This window comes from Serinus canaria, chromosome 9 (genome assembly GCF_022539315.1).
Source record: "Serinus canaria isolate serCan28SL12 chromosome 9, serCan2020, whole genome shotgun sequence".
NCBI classification, from domain to species: Eukaryota; Metazoa; Chordata; class Aves; order Passeriformes; family Fringillidae; genus Serinus; species Serinus canaria.
In genome coordinates, this window is record NC_066323.1 from 24,469,283 (window position 1) to 24,489,656 (window position 20,374).

General features: G+C 41.5%; 1 protein-coding gene across 5 annotated transcripts; it reads right to left on the minus strand.

Annotated features, from left to right (window-relative positions):
- Positions 1-151: 151 nt before the first annotated feature.
- Positions 152-19,479, minus strand: NMNAT3 (nicotinamide nucleotide adenylyltransferase 3). 5 transcript variants are annotated; one of them, XM_050977998.1, is made up of 5 exons: positions 19,382-19,479; positions 12,101-12,237; positions 5,715-5,898; positions 2,272-2,378; positions 152-966 (listed from the first exon to the last, which is right to left on the minus strand). In XM_050977998.1, the coding sequence occupies exons 2-5, from the start codon at positions 12,207-12,209 to the stop codon at positions 575-577; spliced, it is 792 nt and encodes a 263-aa protein (XP_050833955.1). In that variant the 5' UTR covers positions 12,210-12,237; positions 19,382-19,479; the 3' UTR covers positions 152-574. The 5 variants fall into 5 exon arrangements, with proteins under 5 accessions (XP_050833955.1, XP_030082727.1, XP_030082728.1 ...); XM_030226867.2 differs by having other exon boundaries at positions 19,309-19,392; XM_030226868.2 differs by lacking the exon at positions 19,382-19,479 and adding an exon at positions 19,181-19,263.
- Between the last annotated feature and the right edge of the window lie 895 nt (positions 19,480-20,374).

Consider the following 20,374-nt stretch of genomic DNA (forward strand, 5'->3'; position numbering starts at 1 on the left):
GATTAGGACTGCCTGTCATTTGAGAACCTGGAGCCTTAGAAGTAGCAGTAGTAGCACGTGCATTTTTAAGCGCTTGCATGGAAGAAAAATTAATTTCCATGTTTTGGCCAAACCACCAAAAATCCAAAAATTGATTCAGGGTCTTATAAAGTCAAAGTTTAGAAGTAATTTATATTTAAACATATCTCTCTCTCTCAAGTTATTGTATTTTGCAGGTTTAGAACAGTAAGGATTGCAGAATTATAAGTTAGAAAAGTACTATATTTGACCCTTAAATCATACTTATTGACTGACTGAAATTATTGAAATACTAAGAATATTTATTGTGAAGATCTCCTTGCTTTTATGTTCACAAAGAAGCTATTCTTTGTATATTTTAAGCTACACAGCTCAGCATCCCAATTTTCTTGAACACTACTACACACAGATTCATGGATTTAAAACACTGCATGATTTCAAGAAATTTTGGACTTTCCCTTCATTATTAATAAGAAACAACTTTCCCAAGGAATCTCCATGACAAGGGTGGTGGTCTGACACAGCACACAGGGCAGAAATCAGTCCCTCAGAGGGTTTATTGCTGTGTTTTCAGCCTGAGAGGCTGCAGCAGGTGCCCCTGGTTCCTGCGCTCACTCTCCGCTGTGTAGACGTTGTGCTGTGCAATGTAGGCAATGACAGAGTCTGGAATCAGATATTTCACACTCAGCCCTCTGCACAGGGCAGAGCGGATCTGTGTCGCACTGACTTCATTCTGGATCCACTCTCTCACTAGAAAAATATTATGCTGAAATTTAGATAAAAGGTCTGATTCCTGGATGAGCTGCGATGGATCAGAGCCAGCCCGGCTGATGCAGACCAAACCAAACTTCCCCACTATTTCTTTGATGTCTTCTTCCTTCCAGAGATTGGGTGTCTTAAATGTCTGTAGAAAATCAGCCCCACACAGCAGCTTTAATTCTGGTATAACTGGAAAGACAAAAGGAAATAACAGATGTCTTATCCTTTCTCAGTCTTCTAGGAAGTTTATATTCAAAATCAGGTTTAACTCATCACTTAAGATTTTTTAATAAAATTTATTTTTTAAATAATTTACCTTTACTCCAGGTTTTTTTTCAGAAGGTTGCAAGAAAAATTCAGTTTAGGTTTTCATGTGTCTGGTCACAACTACTTTATCACCTACTTCATCATCATTCAAAGCATATTGAGTATTATCTGTACACAGTTAAAGGAGAATTTTTACTCCACTCAAGCAATCCATAAAAAGGAAGAAGGAAATAAAGAGAAATAATTTAGCATAAAGATTAGATTTGGTTGAACCTGGCTACTACACACTATCCTGCCCTGCTGTTCTTTATTGTCTCTATTTCTTATTTGCTCTTCCCTGCCTAAGCCCCAGCACAGAACTCTTTCCTCAAACTTCTCCCACAGCACTCATCATTATTCCACCTGAGCATTGTACAAACATTGACCAGGTAGCTTCACAGCCTTGTACTCATGTGAAATAAAGAGGAAAGATGGTGGTTTGCCTTCACTTTACACTCATTTGATGGTTAGCACATCTGCAAGTCTTCTACAAACACCTTAAAGGAGACATTCAGAAACATTCCAGTGATGATGTGTCAAAAATGTGACTCCTTTCCTCCACCAACTGTAAAGATACAACTCCTTAACAACCAGGAACAACTGAAATGTATTATTCATGTCCAAGAGATGCTACAACAGTAGAGGAAAAAGGCAATGTATCAGAAATTCAGCAGCATCCTGGCAAGCCATAGGGCTAGGGAAGATTATTAGATAGAGAACTGAAAACTGACATTGTTTCCAGAGCCTGCCGTGCCTCTACTGCCAAGAGGAGCTTTTCCGGCCAGCAAGCATCAACTTGGCAGCATCACTACTGTGCTATCTATGCACTTTGACCATTGTCTAACACTAGAAGTAGAATTGTAAGCAATCCCTGTATTTTTCGTATTTTTTACTAATGAAATCTGTGCTTTACAAAACAAGCAGGGCCACAATGTACATCTCTGACAGATCTAAAGAGTTGCTTATAAAATCAAGAGTTAATAGAACTCCAGGGTCTCTTATCTGTGTGGGAGTAGTACAGAACTGCCCCAGCAGTTATGTTGCCATTTGGCATGGCTTGGTTTTGGCACACAGCTCCAACCCTCAAAACTCACCAGCTACTATGTTCAATTTTCTCACTACTAATCTGGTAAAGCTGTAGAGTTTTTAATGATAAACACAGCATTATGTTTACAGTCAAGAACCAACCTGGCTGCTGGCAAGAAAGGGAGTCCCCTGTGGAGCTTTCTGTGGGATGTTTGTTTCTTGTGAACTCCTTGGACTGGAACGTTCTGAGTGCTTCATTATAATGGTGCCTGCATTTAAAATAAAGGTTCCTGTGTGAGGTAATTCTCAGAGATGCAACAAAGTGATTACCTGGCACTTTGCCCTTCCAGAACAGGGTCTGATTTTATGCCCTTTTGATTGGAATACCATTTTTTAGGAATTTGGCACATTCGTGCTGCCATGAGATTAGCATCAATGTAGTTACATTTTGTGGAATTCACATGAAATCTACTTAATAGCATCCTGGTTTGTAAATTCTTTTTGAAATTCTACCATTATGGCAATTTTGGTAGCTACTACATTTAAAACATAGAGGAGTTTTTTTGCACGAAACAGGACTAAATCTCACCTCAATCACTAGCTGTAATTTCTTGACTAAATACAACCCTCATGAGAGTGTTTTTGTAGCATGTGCTCTGTTTTGAGGAGGAGACATTCTTGTTCCCTCTCCTCCTCTTCTCCATAAAAATATGTTCTGTGAGTTTTTACCTTGCTGTTTTCCTGTTTATTTTAATTAGAAGAATCACAATTCCAAGAAACTAAATATTCTCATAAGACTTTTGACATCTGCTGTGCTTCTAATTTTACTGAGTCCAGATTCAGGAAGGCAGTTAAGGATCCCTTTGCATGTTTTTCCAGGTTTCTGCTACTTTATCCTTTATCACTCCTCATCCCTGGGCCCCCCTGCAATAATGGTATTGCTACCTCATGGCAGTGGCCTTTTCTTCCCAAATCAGCATAACCTTGCTTGTTTAGAACAGTCCCTGCCTTGCACCATCCTGAGCCAGGCCTAAGCATTGCTCACATTTGCACAAGCCAACATTGTACAAGCTCCTGGTCAGGCAGGGCAAGCAGACAGAATCAAAGCTGTGTGCAATTTCAGTGCAGCATGTATAGAGCCACAGTGACCACCAGCTCTTATCCAACTACAGCATCACAAATGTTCTGAGTTTCAAGGAACAGTCTGGATCCAGTGCATGTGCAAAGTCCCAGCTGACCCTCAGAATGTCTGCTGTAAGGAAGGAATTCACAGGTTAGTGATTTAAAAGTACACTCTTCTAATTGTGCACTTTAGCCATAGGAATAAGCTGCATATGTGTCAAGAACCTACACCCAGGCAGGCTGCAAAGCAGCCTCCAGTGATTTCTGGTGCTCAGCCACTGGCCAGAAAAACTGCACAGCCAAGAGGTGAGGCACATATGGCAGCAGAGAGTGGGTACCAGGAGCTTGGTCTGTGCCTTCCCACATACCTAATTTTAACCCTGCCTTGCTGTAAACAGGCTGCTGCTATGTATAGCCAAGCACACCGACTGTGTGTCGTGCTCTGACATTCTTGGGCCAGGATTCAAAACCAAAAACATTTGGCAAAGAGCTCCCTGCAGGACCAATGTTACAAGCACTGCAAAATCTGAGCTGCCCCAGGTCTGCTCAGCAGCTCAAGGGCTGGAGCAAAAAGGACAACCCCCTCTGCCAGCTTCTCAAGCATTTTCTGAACTGTGTATGAAGCTTTGAGTAACTATAGAGCTAAATCACAAGCACAACTCAACAGAAGTTGGGTAATGCAGATCTTTGCCAATTTTTAATTACTGTGTGGTGTAGCTGCATGCCAATCAAATCCATAGGAGCAATGAACGTGGTCCTTTGCCTACTGACAATACTGCTTCCTTGTCTAGGAATATGCATCAACAGCCGCTAAGTGGAAAACAGCTCCATTGTGTTCCCTCCTCCTCCCTAAGAAAAGCCTTGGGATAATCTCCAAGATTTCCATACTCATTTATTAGCACTGCCATAAGTGGGATTTGAGCTTTGCTGCTTTAAATTCTTTTGTGTCACAACTACTTGGGATCCTCTGCAAAATCCACAGGTCTGGATGAGATGTGACATTTTTATCACACTCAGTTAAAACAAGTACTGTAGGAAAAGGCCATTCATGTGTTTCAGGACTAAATGTTCTACTGCAGGTAAGTGTACAACTCAAACTACTAGAAGAGATGAGAAGAGACATTTAGGTACAATAATGATTTCCTCTGCCTTGCAATGGGAAAATCTCTTTCTATTGGTACTGAAGTTTCCTACCTGAGGGACCTTATTGTGAAGGCAGTAGTTAGTCCTTGGTTTTTTGAGGAGTGAAAAACCTACAGATTAACTCTGAATGCATGTGAAGAACAACAACTCTACAATAAAATATTGCCTGTTTATACTTAGTAAGGATCTGATCTTTTTTAATCTTTTTTTCACCTGTGATACTTAAAATACAGTGTAAAGCACAAACACCTGCATTTCATCAAAATGCTGCTTCCCCATTCAAGGGACAAGTTTCAGCACTGGATTATGGCACTGGTTCAGCTCATTAATACACATCGGCATTTGTGGACAAAACAAAATTTAAGCTCATTTCTCTCCTTAACAAGCAGCCATTTTAACGCTTTGTGGATTTCCTAATATAACTAGAGGTTCACTTTCTAGGCAGATGGGAAGTTAGGCTGTTCATACCACATTGCCTGAGCAGAAAATTATTCATATAGGTTTTGCTTACTGATTTCTTATCCTGAAGAACTCTGAAGTGGATTTGTAATTTACAAACCCTGTCTTGCAAGCAGTACTCACTTCGGTTGGAGCTGTGCAAGACCAAAGTAGGATCACCTGATCTGCAAGATCTGAGGCAGCTTCTCTGGAGGAAAATGGTTTGACTGAACTGAAGTTTAGGACAAAAGCCTAATAACCAGGCCATACTGGGTAGGACAGGACTTGGTGACTTCTCAAACTGGGAGATACAGTTATGATTAGAGAAAGAATAGAGTTTTCTGCAAAGATAGAAAACCTCCCACGCTGATCCTGCTCTGCTGCCTGGAGGGAAGGGGCAAAAGGAGCAACTGGATGTCTGTGTTCCTTCAAGGAAGCAAATAAAAGCAGATCTAAAAGACTCTACTTTGTCTTGTAAGTTTCCAATGAATTCTAATGGATGCTTTTGTAAAGTAACAGGTCTGGCTTTTAACTGCTTTCACAAAGAGCTACAAGAGCTTTTGGGGCAGCTGTTGGAGAGCACAATTTAGAGCCTTGAACACCTGTTTCCACTCAGAAAGTCACCTAGAAAATGGGTATAAAAATGAAGAATCAGTGATAGCTCTTACAGCACATTGGCTGTAGACTTCCACGAAGGCTTCCAGTTTAATGGCATCTGTTACCTTCTGTAGCACCTTTTCCAAAGAGCAGTTATTGTACAGGTCTGGGGGAAGCAAATGAAAGATTCCTGGTGGGGAGTCCTGACTTGCCTAGGTGTTAGAGGAGCAAGTTCTGTGCATTGACATGGCAGATTTTTGGCAGTCAGTAATTTCATAAAAACAGGAAGAAGATAATGTAATCACCTTAATACTTTCACTGTCTCTGTCCACGTGTCCTGCTGGCTCTCCCAGGGATCCACCCGGATCCAGTCAGACGTCTCCAGGGCCAGTCTGGCCATCGCCACCCGGTGCCTTGCTGACACCAAGCCTTTCTTCCCATAGCTGTCACTGACAGGAGACATTATGCCTTCAATCACCTGATATCTTCCTTTGGGGAAAAAAAAAAAAAAAGAAAAAAAAGAAAATTAGGTCCTCTTCACAGAATCTTGAAAATCTAGGGTGGATAGGGCCTTGGGCGCTCACCTAGTCCAACCTCTTCAAAGGGTAACGTCATGGTAAAGGTCAAAGGTTTGAGATGCTATGAACAACTTGATTTGGGTTTTGTTATTAATTAATTCCCAGCAATTACAAAATTAAAATGCAAATGTTTTGTTCCTCTATGAACTGCTCACAATTACTATCATGTTTATCCTAATAAATGATCCAAAAAGGAAAGCTGAGTAAACAGACCATTTTAAACCATGTAGGCATAGTAATAATTGATGTTACAAACTATCAAAACTGCTCGATAGAATTAATTTTCATAGTCCAGTTAGTACAGCTTTGATATAGCCAGAGCAAAGAATGACTTAAGTGACCACTTCTTTGTTCTTAGATATCTGATCATTGCTATTTATCAGAAACTATTTATCATTTATTGTGCCTTTCTTTCTGTTAAAGCAAAAATTACAGCATAATACTGCAGCTGTGATAGATGTGATTCAAACAGATCAGAAGATTCAAGCACAAAGATGGGGCTAATGGAGTCTAAAACAAGACTTGGAGCACTGTGCTCCACACATCAGCTCAGCAGCCACTAAATGCCTTTCTATCTGGCTGACCATGTTAAATACATTTGACAATATGCCCCTGGTTTTCTACCCCTGTAACACAATATAACCATTAACACAACAGACTGGTCAGATTTTGCAGTTCTGGCCCCTAACCAGGAAACAAAAATAAAGCACCACCACAAGCTGCAAGCCCTGAGAAATTGAGAGGAGAGGAAGAGTGTTTCAACTGAACAGAAAGGAACAAAATTATTTCTAATGTAGCACATGCATTTTAAATAACTATGATAAATATGCTACTGAAGAGGGAAAAAAATCCTCTTCCTTTTTTCTAATTCATTATTTTAACAGAGACACTTCAATGCAGCATGCTACCTTTATTGCTTTGTAAGGAAAACAGCACCCCTGACATTTCTGATACTGGTACATGACAATTTAATATTCCAACACGAAAATGTCACTCTAGCAATGTCACATTTATTTTGATGTAATAAAATTTTCAAAAGAACTTCACTGAATCGGACTTACACCAGCAGTAAGATTCAATGAGATTTACATCCTCTTAAGATGTCAGTTCAAACCATCCTCTGTTTTAAAATATTCTCATTACAGGCAAAATGAGCAAGATAAAATTTTCCAGAATCATGCAGAGATGTGTATATAATTAAGTCCATCTCTTGATTTGAAATTGGAAATAATTCCACTTGATTTATGAACAACAATTATTCTCTCATACTCTGGTATTATACAGTGCTATAACAAGTTGTCATTTAAAGGGAAAGAAATTACAGTTTAAATTCATTTCTCGTTTAAAGGGAAGGAAACTTTTTTCCAAAGTGCAGTTTGAATTCACTACAACGTTAACCTTATTAAAAGGCTTTCCCTACATGATGATTTTATTTGCCATGTTTCAGTTTCTTCACGTTTCTACGGATATAAGTTCTTCCCTTATAACTTAAATGAAGATATTAAATGAAAAAATCATACTTCTGTGAGTTCGTGCTAACCAAGCATATGGGTCTGCCACATCCTTTGAGATGGAAAGATTTCAGTCTCTAATCTGCTCTAGAGCTGCATAAATGAGATGAGATAAGAGCTTCTGGTGCCATATCACCTTGTTCCCAAGCAGAAATGAAACCAACCGGAAGAGAAAAAGCAAGGTTGGTAACACTTCAGAGAGTCAAACACAGGAATGGCTTGAGAAGATTCTCGATGGAGTAACCAGCACTGTGCAAACAGGATGCACGAGAGCCTTCCACACAGAAACAAGTTTAGTTGTCAAAATATAGGAAATAATTTTATTACTGGCTCTAAATAACTTCTTTCCAATTCAGTAATTTAGAAGTTCACTTGTTCAAATATGCCCCTCAGTTTTGGCAGGTGTGTGAAGACGAAATAATTAAATTCTGTCACCTCGAGCTTTTATTAATGTCCATTGCAATTCTTTTCTCTCTCCCATAAATTATTGCAGGTTGTTTCATACCTTCCTTGGTCCAGAATTATCTTCAAATTCTATTTCTCTGGAATTCTATTTGTTTTCATCATGTAGTTTGTTATTATTGCTTGCCCTAAATATATGTAAAAGTCCTCCAGGCCCTCAAGTGGCTTGTTTTTCAAAATATACCTACCTACCAAAAGCAGCAAAAAGTTCCTGTTGCTATGAGCTTACATTATCTAAGAACTGTTTAGGAGAACTGGCTAGTGCTCAGAAAACTAAATATAACAAAAGGAATGAAACAAAGACTGTCCCTCAAACATGTTAAAGGAGATTATTAAGGAAAATAGGTATTTAGTTTTCTGTTATCAAGGTGTCACTGTAAATTGTCACAAACACTAACAAATTGTACTGCTTAATTAGCTTATTAATACTAAAGCAAATTTATCAAATGTCAATTCATACAAAATTGCTTATGTATTTTGGTGGCACTTCTAAAGATTAATTTCTTCTGGTAGTAAGTCTGTAATTCACTGGGAGAAATTATGCCAGAAATCAATAACAAAAGTAAATAACTACTACAGAAAAGCAAATAAATGAAACACTTTTGTACATTGAACTCTTTCTCACTACTCATTTTCCTCTCAGTGTCAAGGGAAAATCCCCAAGAGAAGCTCTGCAGCTTCCTGGTGTTACCCTACCAAGTGAACAGGAATGCATTTGACAGAAGCTGTAGGAATGCAGCCAGCTGGGATGAGCAGTGGTTTAGCCTTGGAAGGATATACAGGAGGCATCAACCTGAGACCATGGGAAGTGGGATACTGAAAGGGAGATACCTGGTCAGGTCATGGCTCATGGGAGTCAGGATGTTAATGGGATGTGAATGGAACTATTCTAGACTGGGTCATGTTTCTGGCTCTTGCTCTCAGTCAGTTCAGAACCCGTCACGTTCAAGGTCATGTTCTGAGCTCGGGCTGGTGACTGGGCCCTCACCCTCAGAATACCCCTGTATCTTGTTATGTTCTCCACATCCCCCTCTTGACCCTCAGATGAGGCTTCTGTGTTTGTTATATTGCTATTAAAGTTCTTTATTTTTGGGCAAGTCCATTGTTCCCGTCCCTCTGTTTTTGCCACATTCCCCCTGGCTGGACCAGACTCGGGGCTGCAGAGAGCCAGACTGCGACAGCATCCCAGTAATGGCATCCCATTTTCCCCAGTTTTTGTAAGATAATAACTAATTAGCCTTCACCTTCCCCTGGCATTTGTCTTGCTACAGAGAAAACATCTTGTCTTTCACACCCTCCTCCTTTGACCTGCATCACTTTTGGTCTCACCTGGAAGCTTGGGGATGTAAGCAGCCTTCACTGGCAACACTTGGGAAACAAGATTATGTAAAAATATCTCAGATAGATTGATGTAGTACTATTTCTTTGGTCTTTATGGCCAAATGAGGAATACAGTCACAGAGATGTAAAAGTGCTTGATATTAGGTATTCATAGACTCTAAAGGCATCTGCCACAGTCACTGCAAGTTTCAAAAAACAAATTTAAAACAAGGGACTGAATATTGGAAAAGTTTAGCTTTGTCTGAGGATGTGTAAAGTGCCAGATTCAAATGAATAGACAGAAAATCCAGATAAAGAGAATGATTTGAGTCATTCAGGCACACAGCTATGTGTGTTATATTTAAAAGGCAGCATGACAAGATTTATTGGCTGATATTAACAGAAAAAGGATGAATTACTTGTCATGTGGCAATGAAACTGCACTTAAAGAAACCCAATAAAATGGCTTACTTAAAATAGGGATGTATGAAAAATAAGATTAGGCAGCATTAGAAACTGACGTGATGTACAAAAAGCTGGCAGACAGAATTACTGGAGACTTCAGTCAGGATCCACATCAGGGATAGTCACATCATTCATGGCAGTGAAACCTGACTCTGAAGTCACACAGTACTGAACTGTTGAGGCTGGAAAAGATCACTGGGTCTAACCAGTCACCCAGCACTAGAACATGTCCCCAAGTGCCACATCCACATGTCCTTTGAACACTTCCAGGGTTGGTGACTGAACTCCAGCCAAGCCATGGCCCACATCATCATTTCAGCCTGATTTGTGATGGAGAAGCACTACTGAAGCAGCAGGAAGATGAAGCCATTCCCAAGCCTAGGAAACACATCCCTCACTAATTAATTCCTCACTCATTTCAGGCACCCAGTGTGGATGTCAGCTCCAAAGTGCACTCTTCCCTCTGAAAGGGAATCACTGCTGCCTCAAGTCACACAACCCCTCTTCTCCAGCTCCCCCATCATCTCCCTGGCTCCAGCTGCTGCTTCTTCTCAGCAAATAAGCTCCAATTTCTCCTCTCCTTCCTTGCAAACCCCAAGTGGAAACAAAGCTGAAACCATGAGAGAATGACCAACAAATTTGCTGGGTAGGAATGGTTCTACTATAAAAGAGGCATCCAGAATCAGTCATTTTTATAGCATGCTGCCAACCCCTTCAGCTTGAGAAACTGCACTCCTTGTCGAGGAAGGGCCACAGGAGGGGTTTGAGTGCCCATACATACAAACCATACACCCCCACACACAGTACAAACACATCCAGCTGCTTCTGGAGCTCCTCTGCTCAGGATGGGGAAGCTTCTGCAGGCAAACTGAGGGCTCTGACCTTGCTGCCACACTGGGTGAAGCTTTCAGGAAGTGCAAAGACAACTGCTGCTGTAGGCAACCCAGACACCAAAGAAGGATTATCCAATGCAGAAAGGCCTTGCACTTGTAAGGCTTCACAAATTAAAATGAGAAGCCAAAAGGCAAGTCACACCCTACCCAGAACTAGGCATTGACATCAGGTGTAATATAATGCACAATTTCCATTTCAACCTTTCAAAATTTCATTTTTAATATGATTATTACCAGATTTTAAGCAAGCTACATTGAGTAAGGGGTGGAGTCTTTCTAAACTGACCCTGGGGCAGACCAGACATTAAATTGATTCAGACAGAATAATAATTAATTTCCCAGTTCAGTCTTTCTTTAAAGGCAAAGAGAAATGTTACTGGACTACAATTTATGACTTAACAGAATTACCAGTTGGTCTCATACTACTCTTTGCATATCTGGGCAGCAGAATTCAGTTATAAAACTACAGTGAAAAAAGTAAATGAAAAATCTCTTTTTAACCCTTTATTTCTAGTCCCTCAGGAGCAACAAAATAATGTTAGTTCTAGGAAAACAGAGACTTGTAGAGGCTGCTCTCAGAGCCAGCTGTGTAATTCCTCCTCATGACAGTCAAAATTTCCTCACAGGATATTCTGAGTATGCAGCTGCTGCTTTTACTGCACACTGGTATCAGTGGGTTCCCAGGTTCTCTCCCCCTGATAAATTTGACAGCCAAATTCCTTTTACTATTATTTGCTGTTTAGGTTCCTACTGAACCACCTCCCTAGGATCTTCTCTGTCAGATTCTCTGTCAGATAATAAATAATTATTCCCTCCCAACCACTTCCAGAAACATAACTGCATATATTAGCTGCAGATGGAAAAAAAATAAAAAATCCCTGAGCAACTAAGGAGCTGCTCAAGCTTAGAGTTCAAGTCTTTCCAGTAGCATTTCTGATTCTTTCTTAAATTCCTGATGTTACCACCTTGCTCTTTTGTTGCCAAAACATTCTAGCCTGTGGCATCTTGCTTTTCTGATCTTTTTTTGGGATAGATAAAGTGCCTCTTAGTGAAGACAGATAATGAATAATTAACGTTTCATCTTTTCTCCAATTTCCTCTGGCTGTCAAAACTGCGATCTGGAACTCTTCTTCATATTGAAACACATTGTATCAGAAAAGCATGGAATGGGAACATAAAAGATTTCCCTAAGTTTCAATATTATTAACCATATTATTTCACAAGGTTCAGCCAGTGCCATGAGCAGGATCCTCAAACTGCTGATAAAACTTTTACTCTCTTTGCATGAGCACTCATTTACTTGCTTATACACTGAGGTAACACCAGACTTTCTATATTGAAAATCCCATGAAGACTTTACATTAATATCAGTACAGAATATTAAAATGAACCCAGCTGTAAAGTAAGAGCTGATCTAAGTGAGTATTAAAACTCTTTCTTGCTTTTCCCAGGCCTCACTGACCTGTCTGGTGCAGGTGGTCTCTGGCCAGCTCAAACAAACGCATGTGCATGTTGGTGGTGGGGTTAAAGGAGCCACAGGCCAGGAGGATGACAGGGATCCTGCTCCTCATTCTGACAGCAAAACTTTACTGCTCCTCCCTGAAGAAAAAAAATTAAAACAAAAGACAAACTTGAGAAAGAGGAGTCTGCCCTTGGTTCCTGAACTAAAAGGAGCTGTTTCCAGGACTGGGTGTTCCTGGAGCACCAGCGCAGTCTCCAGAGATCAGTCCTGGCCCAGCATTCAGCACAGCTGTTCCTGGACATTAATTAGGAGAACATCAACACATTCTGCTTCCCCACACACAGACATGGCTACAACATATACTAGGAATTTACATTCCTACTACTAAAACCTGACAAGTGTTTTTGCTTCAATTTTTAACTTGCTTTTATTAGACAGAAATGTTTTTGTTCTGTCTTTGTGGCAGTTGATAACGTCAGAACCCACAGGCCTGCTAGAAAAGCAAAATTTTTTTTAAAATAACTTCTTTCAATGAACCTCTGCAACACGTGACAAAACCTCACGTGCAGCACCCAATCCTAAAGTGTGACTTCCTGGGAGCTGGGCAGGCAGCACTGAGGATCAGCCAGCTGGCAAACACTTCCAGCCAGATGATCAGCACTGGTATGTGTGGCTTCTCTGCTGGGCTGCAGAGCAATGGATCACCACCAACAGGGAGCAGCAGGGAAGAGGAAGCACAGCTGTGTCAGGAAATCCCCAGGGCATTAAAAAGCTGTGCACGGGGGAATGCATAGGGAGACATGCTATGAGGAGCCTTGCAGGGGTGTTTACAAACAACCCTGACATAATTTGGTTAAACTGTCAGTCATCTACTAAAAATGTAGCAAAAATCAGTTTAAATCCACTGTGCTTGGAGCTATTTATAACTCTTTTTAAAACTAATCCAGAATACAACTGGCATGATAAAAACAACTGTGTCCCACATCAATGTCTGCAAATCCAAAGTATTTTCCTAGAATTTGAAATCTCTACATTGCTCACACCTGTGTTATCATACAAACACCACTCTCCTCTCCTTCCTGGCCTCCAGTTCCCCTGTCTAACGGAACAGGCTTCCTGCAGGAGACACCTTCATCCCAAACTTCAGAACCCAGTTTTGGGATAACAGACCAAACCCAGCACAGATTGTGTGTTCTGATCAGCCAAATCTCATTCTCCTTCTGCACTGTAGCTGTAGCTCAGAGCCCACCTCTTATAGTTCCCAGTTCTTACAGTCCCTTTTTCCCTCCCCCCTTTCTCTGACTTAGAAAAATTTAATAATAATGGTTAAATCCATGTCAAGTCCATGTTTTATAGCTGCCAAACTGATCAGTTAATTTATGGAGGATTTACAACCTGAAGACTGGGACTGTATCAACGGAACAACACTCGGTGCACCAAGCAACAAGTCTTAATATTGTAATTTGTGACTTTTTGAACCTTTGACTTTTGAACCCTTTTACTGAGAAAATCCTTTGAAGCATTAAGTGCTACCTGTACCTCCAGTATCTAGTACTGAATACAACATTTGTTTTATAATGTTTTTATTCTACTTTCCTCATTTCTCATACCTTCCATCATACTAGGGGAGACATACTGGGGAGAAAACACTTGCTGGCTGTAGAGCCACTGAAAGACAGCAACAGTTTTGTGGTCTGTGATGGGAGCAGCTGGAGGAAGCTCCTTTCACTGCACCCTGCTCTCTCCTCTGGTTTACTGTCTCTGTGCAGACACAAAAACTTACACATGAAAACTGTATGCAAAATGTATAGCTTCTTTAGTCAGAAAAAACCAAAACTGTTCTTTTGTTCAGTATCAGCAATTCTGTAAATGTATCTCCATAGAGTTGGGGAAGGTGTTTCTACTCTGAAACTGAGCAAAACATCAGCATCTGGATGTAGCTCTCATTGCTGGCTCACAGCTCTCCTGTGCTCCCTCCAGTTCTGATCAAGTGCAGTTTGTATTTCCACAGCTGTTCCTTTATTTGCCATCTCAACTGAATGACTTCTTTTGCTTTGCTTTTAATTCTACAGACTACTCCTCACCTGAAACAAAGGTGTTGGACAGTTCTGTTGCAGCTCTTACTCATTTATACCCTGGAAACTCCAGGGAAAGACTTCAACCTGTGATTTTTAGTGATAACTTGACATACTGACAATGGAAATTCAAAAATCAAACCACCACCACTACCAAAAACCCAAACAAATGCAAAAAAGAAAACAGAAAAAAAAAACCCACGACAAACCAAGATTGTACTAATAGTAAATAAACACATAATGAAAACGTATCTCACAAGGTATTATGCATCTATGAACTCACAAACACCTCATATATATGTGTGTGTATATAGTGTATATATATATATACATATATATATATATATATGTATGTATATATAAAAATTTCAAATATGGCACACCTACACCTATTCAACAGGTCTAGGACAACTTGAAACAAAACTTTTTGAAACAAAACTTTTTGATTCATTTGCTATCTCAGCTCGTATTAATTACCTGAGGGTTTTCAAATCATTAGAACACCACTCAAAGTTACAGAAAAAAAGAGAGTTAACTGATTTTTCAGCTAAGCTCCCTTGAGAAATCAAACACTGGGGAAAGTTTAAACACAGAGTCTGTGTGCCCAGCTCTAGCCCCACGTTCCAGCAGCCCTAGGCAAGCAGTGCATTCCCAGAAATGCCAGTCTGCAGCTTGGGAAGCTTCCAACAACAGGGACATCGTGTGGCAATGCAGAAAAGGGCAGTCACCTCCAGATGGGGAGGCCACACTCAAGCTATATGAAAAAGGTTTAATGATGGACAAAGCATCATGACTTTCATTAGATAGTTCCTGCAAGTTCTTTCCGTGGTACCTATACTCCTACAATATGTCAATAAAGATGACGCTACAGATGACCACAGTTAAGTTCTGCTGAAAGTCAGTAATTAGAGCCGTATCTGATTAATTACCAGCAGCAGAATGGAGTGCTGAGCAGCACAGTCTGATTCATGAGCTGTTAAATTAGTAAACTGGAGAACAAGACACTGATACGTGCATGCTATGAGTCACTCCCCCTTGAGGGAACATTCCTACAAAAAGCAGAAATAAACCAAATCCTAGCACAGGATTAAAGCATTATCTCCTCTTGTCAGGGTGAATCTAGATTAATTTAGATGAAATTTATATTTGAACAAATTCAAAGCTGCCTGATTCCATTCTTTTACTGGGCCAAATCATCACCTCATATAAATTCATGCAGATGCAATGGGACCAGCTGAGTTACACCAAGTGACACTAAGAGTATTGGAGCTGTGAGACAGATTTTGAAAGTCAGTAAATAAAACTACATTTACTAGCTGACCCAAATCATAGCAAGCCACAGTACACAAATATCCCTAAAAATATGATGGGATATGAGAGTTCCTCATGCTGTTAATAATTCTCTGCTGCCACAGAGAAATTACTCCAGTCAGTAAGTTCCCAGCATTTGCTGTGACCAAAAGCAATCCTCCATAACAGTGACAAATATTTACCTGTATATCCCCACCTTCCCTTTAACAATGAACATATGTACCTGGGTGAGGAAAAATGGAAAATGTATAATCTGGGGCAGTATTTTATTTAATCATCAAGAAGTTACTCACTCCAGCCACAAAGGATTTTACAAGGAGGGCATATATATTATACACAGCCCAATATGATGCTGTAACCCTCCAAAAGAACTTTTCAAGCCCACATGGTCAGTCTTTTTATTATTATTAAATTCCAGTGATTCAGGTCGACCCCATTTATTTGACTTTCACTGAAAGCCATGACAGGATACATAATTTCTATCAAATTCACCACATCAGAACCATGAAGCTACTCCTTCCTATCCCCACACCAGACTTTTAGTCAGAGCATAGAAGTCCCATTGCAGCTTCAGACAAATCCCAAGATCTGCTCCCCTCCTCACTGCAGTATTCACCAGAGCAGCAACTCATCCAAGCCTATAAAAATCATCTGGGCTTTTTCATGTGTAACACAGAAGATGGCTCAAAACACAGCAAATGCTGCCTTTGACAATGCACAGGGGGGGTTTGCCTGAGACAGACCTGCTCACTTTGGGGATACTTACTATTTCTTGTTCCTCTCTGTCCAGGCAGCAACTTTCCCAGCAAAACAAAAAGTTCTCTGTGAACAAGTCACCTCACTGAAAACTGCCTGTGGCCCAAATTCCAAGTGCCTTGGTGGCAACCAGAGAAAGCAGACTCAGCAGAAGTGTCTCCTCCTCTCCTGAGATTATAATCCTTCAAATCACAGTACACTTCACTCTCGCCATTCCTTTATTTCAGGCTGCATTCCCTTCCACAGAAGAACCAACAAAACTTCTCCATCAGTTACATCTCTAAAATCAACCTAAACATGACTTATGGCTCCATTTACTTGGAATGAGTTTTTTCTTCTGAATGAAACTACTTCTCTGTTTTCAGTTTCCAATCTCAACTCTTTCTGCTCCACCGCTACAGAGAATTGGCAGTCTAAAGGGTCTAAAGAAGAAGATTCACCACAGAAAGCACACACTGACAAAGCACAACAAATATAAATAATAAATAGAGCACAGGACTCATGCAGTCTGAAATACATGCAAATATTGAACCTTCAGTTAATAATGAACACAGCATTGTCTTCAACAATTTTGTACTCTGAAAAATTTGAGCAGAATTATGTCTTAGCACAAGGTCACAAAGATTATATTCTCAACTCACACAAAACAGTGCCTGTGAATTCAAGTGAACAACACATTTTTTTAGCCTGTGAGTTGCTGCAAGTTTGTAACTAGAATTCCACAGTGGGGTACAAGAGTGTCGGGTCCCAGAGTCCAGCCACTAAAGAATCCACAGAGATACTCCCACGATAATATCCTATATGTTTTTCTGAGTATTCTTAAGAATACTATATGTTATTAACATTCTTAATCATCCTGCAAAATAATCATGCTTATAGGCTGCCTATTGCCTGAACAGCAACAAGGAATACAACTACTCAGCAACATGGAATTCAGAAACCACTATTCCTGCACATCAACAGTAAACTACCATATTTTTAACATCCCTATTTGTGCATTTACTAAATATTCTGAGGTTATTTCAAATTTTCTGCTGTCCTTAGACAGCAAACATGTAAAGACAACCACAGCATAACGTCCTTCATGTTATTTTTCTGTATCAGGGAAAATAATGAAATAATCCCATTTTATACAAAAGGCATTAATTTTATTCTAACTACTCATAAAACATTTGACAATACTTAGACAGCTCTGCAGCAGTTTCATCTGGTGACAAGGCCAGTGATATTCCACTAAGCCAGAACCATGCAGAAAATAAGTAAAAAAGGTCCAGATTGACCAACACCTCATAGCCGGTGTTTGCTGGGAAGTGCAGGGTCTCACTGGCCTCACACAACACCCCTCCCTGCACATTTTGCAGCATTTCCACAACTCAAGAGAATATGATCATCTCCTGTATCTTGTATTTCCTGCAGTATGATCTTTATAATTACTGCTCCAATAATCCTAGCAATTACTCAACATCTGACACTCAATTTCCTTCCTATTCTTTGTGCCCAATCACACTAATATTAATAATAATATCATATTTTTCTTCTTCTACAGAAGAATTGTCTAAACTATTCTAAGTCCTCCTTCTGTTTGCATGTACGAATCAGTCATCCACAATGCACAAAATACTGAATTACAGAAAAAGAGGATTCACGCCGAACTGCAGCTCTGGGAGCCTATTTTTAAGCAAACAAACTGCTGATTTAGTGAAAGCACCAACTTATCTGTCAAAACAAACTCTTGCTAAAACTTCAAGAGTTCCTGTTGAGAAGCCATTCAGAGTGATTTCTTGTCTATCAACACTTCTGTAATTTTCTTTCAACTAGCAAAACACACTTAGCATATCCTAAGGCAAATTTCAGAAACTGAGCTCACACACAAATGGAAGATAAATTTAAGTAGTAAAGAAAACATCTTCAATCACAAAAATCAGCTCTTATAAAGCTGGTTTTACAAGGCAGCAAGCTAATGAAACCCCTAGCAGTACTACAGCAGAACACTCAATTGCAAACTAATTATATATAGCACCCATGGCATGAGACAGTATTTCCAGAACACAGAGCAAGACCTGCTTGTGCCAGATCACTGGGCTGGATGGCATTTCTTATGGTTTTGAAGTTCCCCATTATACTCTGTGACCCTGCATGGCATATTTCTTCCTTTCTGCTAATTATTGTTCAGAAAAAGGCACAGTGCTTGGTGAGAGGGTGACATCCGCAGCAGCATTGAGCGGTAATTGCCCACCCTGAGCAAGGCGGTGGGGCTGGCTGCTGGGACACACGCAGGTCTCCATGGCACCTGCTGGGCCAGGGCAGGCAGCTGGGCCTTGACAGCTTCACCTGCCACTGAAACACTGCATGAATTAAATCCTCAGAAATCATCCCTGCTATGAAATCCAGTTTGTCTCATTAAATTATTTTAAAAGGCACAAGCTCAAATTCCCCTCTGACAAGACTGTCACCTGCTGTGTCCTCCGTGCTCCCCACACACCGCTCTGGACTTCTCAAAGGTCTTTGATATAATCTCAATGCTAATTAGGTTGTCACAGATAGGCTAAATCCTAAAATTGGCATTTCTGAAGTTAAAGGCACGAAGGCAGTTTAGTGATACACACAGTGGAACCAGATTTCATTAGCAAATCGCACCTGGAAAATGAGCTCACATGGACTGTTGCTACAAAGCTTAAAGAAAACAAACACCGTGCATTTTTTTTGCTTATAAAATCAAACAGCAGCTGCTGCACCCTCTTAAAGCCGGGGGTAAAAACGAGTAAGTTACGCGGTGAAAGTCAGCGGGATTTAAATAAACAAAAAGTAACCATATCTGCTGTTGTCCTCTTTAACCCTCACTGCACTTGGCTAGGTGTTGGGGGAGGGAGGGGGGAGAAGGGAAAAAAGCGTTCTGTGTTAAACACACACACACACACACACACACACACATACATACATGTCTGTATGTCTGTATGGTGGTGGATAAGCGTTTATCGCGTGCGTGGCGTGGCCAGCCCAGCAGCCGCGGCCGGGGCTTTGAGGCCTATCCGCAATGCCCGCAGTGCCCGCTCCGCGCCCCCGCACCGAAGCCCGCAGCCGCTCCCGACTCCCGGCGGGGTCCGTCCGTCCGTCCGTCCGTCATTCCTTCCGTACTTACCGCAGGACAAGCGGGGTCCCCGCGGTTGGCAGCGCTGCCCCCGGCTCTCGGGGTAGGCTCGGGGTCGGCCCCGCGCGGCCGGGCCTCCCCCAGCGCCGCTGCCCAGCGGCAGCCTCGCCTCCTTACACGGCAGTGAGTGTGTTTTTTATTGTCACCTGAGGGTGACCTGCACAGCGGCAGCCTCGCCTCCTTACACGGCAGTGAGTTGTGTTTTTATTGTCACCTGAGGGTGACCTGCACAGCGGCAGCCTCGCTCCTCCGGGTGGTTTTTATGTCACGGGCTGCACGCGCAGCTCGCCTACGCTGTGTGTTTATTCATTGCTCCACGCGTGAGGTGTTTTTTGCACGGGGACTGCACAGCGGCAGCCTCGCCTCCTTACACGGCAGTGAGTGTGTTTTTTATTGTCACCTGAGGGTGACCTGCACAGCGGCAGCCTCGCCTCCTTACACGGCAGTGAGTTGTGTTTTTATTGTCACCTGAGGGTGACCTGCACAGCGGCAGCCTCGCCTCCTTACACGGCAGTGAGTTGTGTTTTTATTGTCACCTGAGGGTGACCTGCACAGCGGCAGCCTCGCCTCCTTACACGGCAGTGAGTTGTGTTTTTATTGTCACCTGAGGGTGACCTGCACAGCGGCAGCCTCGCCTCCTTACACGGCAGTGAGTGTGTTTTTATTGTCACCTGAGGGTGACCTCCAAACTTTCGGCTTCCCGCTGTTACTGAGGGTGGCCCCTGCGGCGCCAGGCCTGTGCTGACAGCTGGGGAAGGTCGGCTTGCGAACCTGTGGGAAAATTCCCAGCGCCAGAGATTTGTGTCCGAAAAGGAGACAGAGGAGTCCTGTAACTTCGTTGGAATAAAGGGAGAGGCCATGGGGCATTTCCCATGGGATCTTTCACATGGCTGGGGGACACAGCCCCATTTTTGCCCTAATTCCCATCCGCATCACGCTCTTGCTTTCTCCATCAGCCGGGGTTCTCACAAGACACTTCATGCA